The 12,143-nt window shown below is 32.2% G+C and overlaps 1 protein-coding gene across 1 annotated transcript in view; it reads right to left on the bottom strand.

Moving 5' to 3' along the window:
* Nucleotides 1-1,453: 1,453 nt before the first annotated feature.
* The window catches only part of LOC126232197 (repetitive organellar protein-like), a 29,043-nt gene continuing 18,353 nt past the window's right edge, over nucleotides 1,454-12,143 (bottom strand). Inside the window, exons 20-21 of the mRNA XM_049942494.1 lie at nucleotides 1,632-1,721; nucleotides 1,454-1,541 (exon numbers count right to left, since the gene is read on the bottom strand). Coding sequence (XP_049798451.1) covers nucleotides 1,454-1,541; nucleotides 1,632-1,721 — 178 coding nt within the window. The remainder of the gene's footprint in view (nucleotides 1,542-1,631; nucleotides 1,722-12,143) is intronic.

Raw genomic sequence — 12,143 nt, 5'->3', positions numbered from 1 at the left:
AATAATAATAATAATAATACTAGGTCCAGTCATATTAATGTGACCAACTCCTGTTTTCGTGTAAATACTCATAGACGCCAGGTGATAGCATTAGTAGGTGATGAAAGGGGGGGCGGGAGGGTGGGAGGCTGTAAACAGTGAAGTCGTTGTCATAATGCGTAAAAGGGGCGATTTATGTGCCGTCCAACAGGGCATAATCGTTGGCTTTCTTCCCAAAGGTTGAAGCATTTCCGAAACGGCAAGATCTGTAATCTTTTCAAATGCCACTGTATGTAAAGTAAACAGTGCGTGGCAAATTCTCGGTATTCTAATCCGGCTCCGAGGCAAGTGTGTTGGACTACGGGCAGTAGGCGACACAGGTGAGAGATAGCTGCAGATAAGTGTGCTGGCGAATAGATGTGCAACTTTTGTGCAGCTGACTGCCCAGGCGAACCAAGGGCTGCCACGAATGTTTCCTCAACAATGCATGGGCTTCCGCAGTAGCCACCTGGTCCCTGCATCCATGCTGACTGCTGTTCATTGGCGTTGAAAGCTTGCATTTGCACGCCGGTACCACAACTGAAAGTCCACTGAGTGCTACAGGTGGCCTCTCCATATTAATCACATTTTATGTCCCATCGGACAGATTTTCATTGGCGTGTAACGTCTGAAAGCAAACGCCCTGCAACCCTGAGGGAGCGTAATGGTGTGGGGAATGTTTTCGCGGCATTCCGTGGGTGATCTCGTAATTCTGAAAGGCACAATGGATCAACCCTAGTACGCACCTATCCTTGGGGACCATATCCACCCTTAGATGCACGTGTAACATAGCTCGCAGTGTATGTGCGTGGTTCTGAAAGCTCTAGGATGAATTTACCGTACTGCCCTGACCGCCAAATTTCCCGGCTTTAAACCCAATCGAGAATCTGAGGGGCCATCTCGATCCAGTAGTTTGTGCCACGGATCCTCAATCGATAAAATTCTATCGCAGCTGGACAAGTACTGCAGTCGGAATGGCTTCTTATCACTGTAATTACCTCATTGACTCTATTCCTGTACATCTCATGCTGCAAAAGGCGTTTATTCGGGATTTTAACACGTGGTCACATTACTGCGTTTCGACAGTGTAATAATACTAACAAATTTCGCGTATTTCAGTGCCCTCGTTTAAGTCTTTCAATCGGACGGCACTTTGGTGACTTGCTTATCATAAACGTATACCAGTTGTCCAACCGGGGAAGGGAATCGGCAGTTTAACGTGGAATCCGCACCACATGTTGTTTCTACCGACTCCTCATATCATTGAGAGGTGAAGGCTGGATTAAACGCAGAGTGAAAAATTTATTGGTTCAACTGGGATTCGATCGCGCGGTTCTCGATTTGCAACCACGCACTGTGCCGGTAGACCACTAGGTCCAACAGTTACGAGATGGTAATCGAACTGTATTGGCGGAGTATTTCGTCGTATTTTACGTCAAGTAAATATGCTGTGGTGAAGACAAAGTAAATTCACGTTAAGGGCATCAGTTCCGAACCCAGAAAAGTGTGCAGCCAGGGCAGTACTGTAAGTGCAAATCGAACATTAATGCTCTAAGTAAAAATCAAACTCTTCCATCTTTCGCAACGAATTGCTATACATCTAGAAAACAAACCAAAATTGTGAAAACATTTCGTACAAGACTACAGACAAATTTTTATGAGTAAAAATAACCGGGTATGGTAATATACATGGAGTGGATTTACTACATATTAGCACACAAACATTTAACATTTTCTCGTGCAACGTGGCTGCCAGACCTCGGTTCATTCAAAATATTAAGGACCTTGGTCATGTCCAAGGCTACAAATCGGCCAATTATTCAATAATCAATAACTAAAACTTGAATTGTGCAATATACTACTGGCCGATTGCATCAACTTACAAGCTTCTACTGTGTTGCTTGTAGTGTTTCCGCATTCCGCAGCAAGCGACATATGTTAGCAGACGATAAATGTACACGTTTGGGAGAGAAAAGCGTCCAATGTGACGATCTGGCATTACGTCGATTCGTAAGCAAATGACGGTAACGGGAGGATTTCTTAGGTTTTTACTACATATGAACACTTTTCACGCGACGTAAGATAGCAGTCTCAAAAAATGACCTTTTTTCACTCTGCCGTCCACCGAGCCACCTCCATACCACTTTCAACAGAAAAGTTTAACGAGGAGAATAATTTACTTAAAACCATAGCAGTCAATAATGAATGTACGCCTAACATAGTGGACGATATCCTAAAAAAGAAAACTGCAACAACTACCACGCTCCACACCTCATGCACTGAAATTAAACCAAACAAAACGTTGTTCTATTCTTTTCATAGGACCCATTTCCTATCAGATTTAGCGCGTGCTTCGCAACAAATACAACTGCAATGTTGCCTTCTCTACTAATAATAATCTAAAGAGAAATTTCATTCATAATTTCAAATCCATTCGCTCCCCTACAGAAGGTTCTGGCGTTTTTTAAGTTCATCTGCGATACCTGCTCCTCGTGTTATATAGGACAAACCGGACGTGCTTTCACCATCAGATATAAAGAACATCTTTTGAGATAGAACGGCACCAGTCCCTAAAATTCATCCTTTGCCGATCATCTCTTAATTACTGGACACGTGCCTAAAGCCATAGGCGATAATATCCTGCATACCGAAAAGGAGCGTAGGTTAGATGTCTTAGAGGAATCGGAGATTTTCAAACATCTCACTCATGGTGGCCTCATTCTCAACGAACAGCTGCAGCTGTGAAATAAAAACTTTTTTGTCTGTATAAAGCCATTGCTTGATCTTTGATTCAGATTTCCTCATGCAGTTTACCGAAAGCAGATAAATATGTAACTTTATCTTGTTATTATTAATGCTTACGTTATGCCGAAATCAGCTGCATCACAATTTCATGTGTCTAATTTTGAATGCACAGTATCCTAGTTGTTTCTGCGGCTACTAGATGGCGCTCGTAGCAACACCGTGTTTACTTGCCCACACTTTCTAAAGTGGACACCACAGTCTTGTTGTAACCCTTGTTCACAGTACGAGCAGCCCTTAGCGGCTCGCCGTCTCAAGTGTTCATGACGTCGCCTTTCCGGCTTAGATCTTTAACATTGTAAGTACTGCATCTTTTCGAGTCAGTACAAAATTTAATTTTATTAGTGTACTATATACCTAATGTTTTAGTACAATTAGTCTAATTCTGAAGACGACGCTCATGACTTAATATTGTGTCCGAGGGCTTATTTGTTACAATATACAAGATAAATGTACACGTTTGTGAGAGAAAAGCGACCAATGTGACGATCTGGCATTACATCATTATGAATGCAAATGACGAAAACAAGAGATTTTCTTAGCCTTTTACTACATATTAAAGCTTTTCGCAATTCGTCGTGTAATGTGGCTGCCTGCCCTTCGTTCATGCTAAATCTAAAGGTCCTCGGTCAGCTGCAACGCACCAAAACCGGCCAATAATTAAAATATCGATAGCTAAAACTTGACTTCAACTACTTCTTACTTGCCGATTGCATCTACTTAGAAGCTTCTATTTTGTTGCACGTAGTGTCACCGCATACCTCAACACGCAACATAAGTTTGCAGACGATAAATGTTATCGTTTCAGAGAGAAAAGCGACCAATGTGACGATCTGGCAGTACGTCCTTACGACAGCAAATAACGAAATCGGGAGGTTTCCTCAGGTTTCTCTTAAATATTTGCTTTTGTTGAGTCATATCAAAGGGAGAAACACAACTCAATGAGTAACAAGCCCAAATATATGCAGCGAAACACGTAATGCGCCTCGATACTTTTCGATATGTCGATACTTATCGATATATCGATACTTTGCGATATCTTTTCGATACTTTTCGATCTTTTCGATACTTTTCGATATCTTTTCGATACTTATCGATATAACGATACTTTTCGATTTATCGATACTTATCGATATATCGATACTTATCGATATATCGATACTTATCGATATATCGATACTTATCGATATATCGATACTTTTTGATATATCGATACTTATCGATATATTGATACTTATCGATATATCGATACTTTTCGATATCTTTTCGATACTTTTCGATATCTTTACGATACTTTTCGATATCTTTTCGATACTTTTCGATATCTTTTGGATACTTTTCGATATCTTTTCGGTACTTTTCGATATCTTTTCGGTACTTTTCGATATCTTTTCGGTACTTTTCGATATCTTTTCGGTACTTTTCGATATCTTTTCGGTACTTTTCGATATCTTTTCGGTACTTTTCGATATCTTTTCGGTACTTTTCGATATCTTTTCGGTACTTATATATCGATACTTATCATTATATATCGATACTTGTCATTATATATCGATACTTTTCATTATATATCGATACTTTTAATTATATATCGATACTTTTCATTATATATAGATACTTTTCGATATATATAGATACTTTTCGATATATATAGATACTTTTCGATATATATAGATACTTTTCGATATCTTTTCGATACTTTTCGATATCTTTTCGATACTTTTCGATATCTTTTCGATATCTTTTCGATACATTTCGATGTCTTTTCGATACTTTTCGATATCTTTTCGATACTTATCGATACCTTTTCGATACTTATCTATATCTTTTCGATACTTATCGATATCTTTTCGATACTTATCGATATCTTTTCGATACTTATCGATATCTTTTCGATACTTTTCATTATATATCGATACTTTTCATTATATATCGATACTTTTTATTATATATAGATACTTTTCATTATATATAGATATTTTTCGATATCTTTTCGATACTTTTCGATATCTTTTCGATACTTTTCGATATCTTTTCGATACTTTTCGATATCTTTTCGATACTTTTCATTATATATCGATAGTTTTCATTATATATCGATACTTTTCATTATATATCGATACTTTTCATTATATATCGATACTTTTGCTTATATATCGATACTTTTCCTTATATATAGATACTTTTCGATATATATCGATACTTTTCGATATCTTTTCGGTACTTATCGATATCTTTTCGGTACTTATGGATATCTTTTCGATACTTTTCGATATATCGATACTTATCGATATATCGATACTTTTTGATATATCGATACTTTTCGATATCTTATCGATACTTATCGATATATCGATACTTTTCGATATATGGATACTTTTCTATGTATCGATACTTTTAGATATATCGATACTTTTCGATATATCGATACTTTTCGATATATCGATACTTTTCGATATATCGATTCTTATCGATTTATCGATACTTATCGATTTATCGATACTTTTCGATATATCGATACTTATCGATATATCGGATATATCAATACTTATCGATATATCGATACTTTTCGATATATCGATACTTATCGATATAACGATACTTTTCGATATCTTTTCTTCGATCTTTTCGATACTTTTCGATATCTTTTCGATACTTTTCGATACTTTTCGATATCTTTTCGATACTTTTCGATATCTTTTCGATACTTTTCATTATATATCGACACTTTTTATTATATATCGATACCTTTCATTATATATCGATACTTTTTATTATATATCGATACCTTTCATTATATATCGATACTTATCATTATATATCGATACCTATCATTATATATCGATACTTATCATTATATATCGATACTTATCATTATATATCCATACTTATCATTATATATCGATACTTTTCATTATATATCGATACTTTTCATTATATATCGATACTTTTCCTTATATATAGATACTTTACGATATATATCGATACTTTTCGATATATATCGATACTATTCGATACGTTTCGATATCTTTTCGGAACTTTTCGTTATCTTTTCGGTACTTTTCGATATCTTATCGATACTTATCGATATATCGATACTTTTCGATATTTCGATACTTTTCGATATATCGATACTTTTCGATATATCGATACTTTTCGATATATCGATACTTTTCGATAAATCGATACTTTTCGATATATCGACACTTTTCGATATATCGATACTTTTCGATATATCGATACTTTTCGATATATCGATACTTATCGATATATCGATACTTATCGATTTACCGATACTTTTCGATATATCGATACTTATCGATATATCGGATATATCGATACTTATCGATATATCGGATATATCGATACTTATCGATATATCGGATATACCGATACTTATCGATATATCGATACTTTTCGATATATCGATACTTATCGATATATCGATACTTTGTGATATCTTTTCGATACTTTTCGATCTTTTCGATACTTTTCGATATCTTTTCGATACCTATCGATATAACGATACTTTTCGATATATCGATACTTATCGATATATCGATACTTATCGATATATCGATACTTTTCGATATATCGATGCTTATCGATATATCGATACTTATCGATATATCGATACTTATCGATATATCGATACTTTTCGATATATCGATTCTTATCGATATATCGATACTTATCGATATATCGATATATAGATACTTATTGATATATGGATACTTATCGATATATCGATACTTTTCGATATATCGATACTATTCGATATATCCATACTATTCGATATATCCATAATTATCGATATATCGATACTTTTCGATATTTCGATACTTCTCGATAGATCGATACTTATCGATATATCGATACTTTGCGATATATCGATACTTATCGATATATCGATACTTTTCGATATATCGATACTTATCGATATATCGATACTTATCGATATATCGATACTTTTCGATATATCGACACTTTTCGATATATCGATACTTATGGATATATCGATACTTTTCGATATATCGATACTTTTCGATATATCGATAGTTTTCGATATATCGATACTTATCGATATATCGGATATATCGATACTTATCGATAAATCGATACTTTTCGATATACCGATACTTTTCGATATATCGATACTTTTCGATATCTTTTCGATACTTTTCGATATCTTTTCGATACTTTTCGATATCTTTTTCGATACTTTTCGATATCTTTTCGATACTTTTCGATATCTTTTCGATACTTTTCATTATATATCGATACTTTTTATTATATATCGATACTTATCTTTATATATCGATACTTATCATTATATATCGATACTTATCATTATATATCGATACTTATCATTATATATCCATACTTATCATTATATATCGATACTTTTCATTATATATCGATACTTTTCATTATATATCGATAGTTTTCCTTATATATCGATACTTTTCCTTATATATAGATACTTTTCGATATATATCAATACTTTTCGATATATATCGATACTATTCGATATATATCGATACTTTTCGATATCTTTTCGGTACTTTTCGATATCTTATCGGTACTTTTCGATATCTTATCGATACTTTTCGATATATCGATACTTTTCGATATATCGATACTTTTCGATATATCGATACTTTTCGATAGATCGATACTTTTCGATATGTCGATAGTTTTCGATATATCGATACTTATCGATATATCGATACTTATCGATATATCGATACTTTTCGATATATCGATACTTTTCGATATATCGATACTTTTCGATAAATCGATACTTCTCGATATATCGATACTTTTCGATATATCGATACTTTTCGATAAATCGATACTTCTCGATATATCGATACTTATCGATATATCGATACTTATCGATATATCGATACTTATCGATATATCGATACTTTTCGATATGTCGATACTTTTCGATATATCGATACTTATCGATTTATCGATACTTATCGATATATCGATATATCGATACTTATTGATATTAGGATACTTATCGATATATCGATACTTTTCGATATATCGATACTTATCGATATATCGATACTTTTCGATATATCGATACTTTTCGATATATCGATACTTTTCGATATATCGATACTTATCGATATATCGATACTTATCGATATATCGATACTTATCGATACATCGATACTTTTCGATATCTTTTCGATACTTTTCGATATCTTTACGTTACTTTTCGATATCTTTTCGATACTTTTCGATATCTTTTCGATACTTTTCGATATCTTTTCGGTACTTTTCGATATCTTTTCGGTACTTGTCGATATCTTTTCGGTACTTGTCGATATCTTTTTGGTACATGTCGATATCTTTTCGGTACTTTTCGATATCTTTTCGGTACTTTTCGAAATCTTTTCGGTACTTTTCGATATCTTTTCGGTACTTTTCGATATCTTTTCGGTACTTTTCGATATCTTTTCGGTACTTTTCGATATCTTTCCGGTACTTTTCGATATCTTTTCGGTACTTTTCGATATCTTTTCGGTACTTATCGATATATCGATACTTATCGATATATCGATACTTATCGATATATCGATACTTTTCGATATATCGATACTTTTCGATATATCGATACTTTTCGATACATCGATACTTTTCGATACATCGATACTTTTCGATACATCGATACTTTTCGATATTTCGATACTTTTCGATATATCGATACTTTACGATTTATCGATACTTTTCGATATATCGATACTTTTCGTTATATCGATACTTATCGATATATCGATACTTATCGATATATCGATACTTATCGATATATCGATACTTATCGATACATCGATACTTATCGATACATCGATACTTATCGATACATCGATACTTTTCGATATATCGATATTATCGATATATCGATACTTTTCGATACATCGATACTTTTCGTTATATCGATACTTTTCGATATATCGATACTTTTCGATATATCGATACTTATCGATATATCGATACTTGTCGATATCTTTTCGATACTTATCGATATATCGATACTTTTCGATATCTTTTCGATACTTTTCGATATCTTTTCGATACTTTTCGATATCTTTTCGGTACTTTTCGATATCTTTTCGGTACTTTTCGATATCTTTTCGGTACTTATATATCGATACTTATCATTATATATCGATACTTATCATTATATATCGATACTTTTCATTATATATCGACACTTTTAATTATATATCGATACTTTTCATTATATATAGATACTTTTCGATATATATAGATACTTTTCGATATATATAGATACTTTTCGATATATATAGATACTTTTCGATATCTTTTCGATACTTTTCGATATCTTTTCGATATCTTTTCGATACTTTTCGATGTCTTTTCGATACTTTTCGATATCTTTTCGATACTTATCGATATCTTTTCGATACTTATCTATATCTTTTCGATACTTATCGATATCTTTTCGATACTTATCGATATCTTTTCGATACTTATCGATATCTTTTCGATACTTTTCATTATATATCGATACTTTTCATTATATATCGATACTTTTTATTATATATAGATAATTTTCATTGTATATAGATACTTTTCGATATCTTTTCGATACCTTTCGATATCTTTTCGATACTTTTCGATATCTTTTCGGTACTTTTCGATATCTTTTCGGTACTTTTCGATATCTTTTCGGTACTTTTGGATATCTTTTCGGTACTTTTGGATATCTTTTCGGCACTTTTCGATATCTTTTCGATATTTTCGATATCTTTTCGGTACTTTTCGATATATCGGTACTTTTCGATATATCGATACTTTACGATATATCGATACTTTTCGATATATCGATACTTTTCGATATATCGATACTTATCGATATATCGATACTTATCGATATATCGATACTTATCGATATATCGATACTTATCGATACTTATCGATATATCGGTACTTATCGATATATCGGTACTTTTCGATATATCGGTTCTTTTCGATATATCGATACTTATCGATATATCGATACTTTTCGATATATCGATACTTTTCGATATCTTTTCGATACTTTTCGATATCATTTCGATACTTTTCGATATCTTTTCGATACTTTTCGATATCTTTTCGATACTTTTTGATATCTTTTCGATACTTTTCGATATCTTTTCGGTACTTTTCGATATCTTTTCGGTACTTATCGATATCTTTTCGGTACTTATCGATATCTTTTCGATACGTATCGATATATCGATACTTATCGATATATCGATACTTATCGATACTTATCGATATATCGATACTTATCGATATATCGATACTTTTCGATATATCGATACTTTTCGATATCTTATCGATACTTATCGATATATCGATACTTTTCGATATATCGATACTTTTCGATATATCGATTTTTTTCGATATATCGATACTTTTCGATATATCGATACTTTTCGATATATCGATACTTTTCGATATATCGATACTTTTCGATATATCGATACTTATCGATTTATCGATACTTTTCGATATATCGATACTTATCGATATATCGGATGTATCAATACTTATCGATATATCGATACTTTTCGATATATCGATACTTATCGATATAACGATACTTTTCGATATCTTTTCTTCGATCTTTTCGATACTTTTCGATATCTTTTCGATACTTTTCGATACTTTTCGATATCTTTTCGATACTTTTCGATATCTTTTCGATACTTTTCGATATCTTTTCGATACTTTTCATTATATATCGACACTTTTTATTATATATCGATACCTTTCATTATATATCGATACTTTTTATTATATATCGATACCTTTCATTATATATCGATACTTATCATTATATATCGATAACTATCATTATATATCGATACCTATCTTTATATATCGATACTTATCATTATATATCCATACTTATCATTATATATCGATACTTTTCATTATATATCGATACTTTTCATTATATATCGATACTTTTCCTTATATATATATACTTTTCGATATATATCGATACTTTTCGATATATATCGATACTATTCGATACGTTTCGATATCTTTTCGGAACTTTTCGATATCTTTTCGGTACTTTTCGATATCTTATCGATACTTATCGATATATCGATACTTTTCGATATTTCGATACTTTTCGATATATCGATACTTTTCGATATATCGATACTTTTCGATATATCGATACTTTTCGATAAATCGATACTTTTCGATATATCGACACTTTTCGATATATCGATACTTTTCGATATATCGATACTTTTCGATATATCGATACTTATCGATATATCGATACTTATCGATTTACCGATACTTTTCAATATATCGATACTTATCGATATATCGGATATATCGATACTTATCGATATATCGGATATATCGATACTTATCGATATATCGATACTTTTCGATATATCGATACTTATCGATATATCGATACTTTGCGATATCTTTTCGATACTTTTCGATCTTTTCGATACTTTTCGATATCTTTTCGATACCTATCGATATAACGATACTTTTCGATATATCGATACTTATCGATATATCGATACTTATCGATATATCGATACTTTTCGATATATCGATGCTTATCGATATATCGATACTTATCGATATATCGATACTTATCGATATATCGATACTTTTCGATATATCGATTCTTATCGATATATCGATACTTATCGATATATCGATATATAGATACTTATTGATATATGGATACTTATCGATATATCGATACTTTTCGATATATCGATACTATTCGATATATCCATAATTATCGATATATCGATACTTTTCGATATTTCGATACTTCTCGATAGATCGATACTTATCGATATATCGATACTTTGCGATATATCGATACTTATCGATATATCGATACTTTTCGATATATCGATACTTTTCGATATATCGATACTTATCGATATATCGATACTTTTCGATATATCGACACTTTTCGATATATCGATACTTATGGATATATCGATACTTTTCGATATATCGATACTTTTCGATATATCGATAGTTTTCGATATATCGATACTTATCGATATATCGGATATATCGATACTTATCGATAAATCGATACTTTTCGATATATCGATACTTTTCGATATATCGATACTTTTCGATATCTTTTCGATACTTTTCGATATCTTTTCGATACTTTTCGATATCTTTTTCGATACTTTTCGATATCTTTTCGATACTTTTCGATATCTTTTCGATACTTTTCATAATATATCGATACTTTTTATTATATATCGATACTTATCTTTATA

This window comes from Schistocerca nitens, unplaced genomic scaffold (genome assembly GCF_023898315.1).
Source record: "Schistocerca nitens isolate TAMUIC-IGC-003100 unplaced genomic scaffold, iqSchNite1.1 HiC_scaffold_466, whole genome shotgun sequence".
Taxonomy (NCBI): Eukaryota; Metazoa; Arthropoda; class Insecta; order Orthoptera; family Acrididae; genus Schistocerca; species Schistocerca nitens.
The sequence above is the reverse complement of the archived record's forward strand: the minus strand, read 5'-3'. Positions and strand labels throughout refer to the sequence as shown.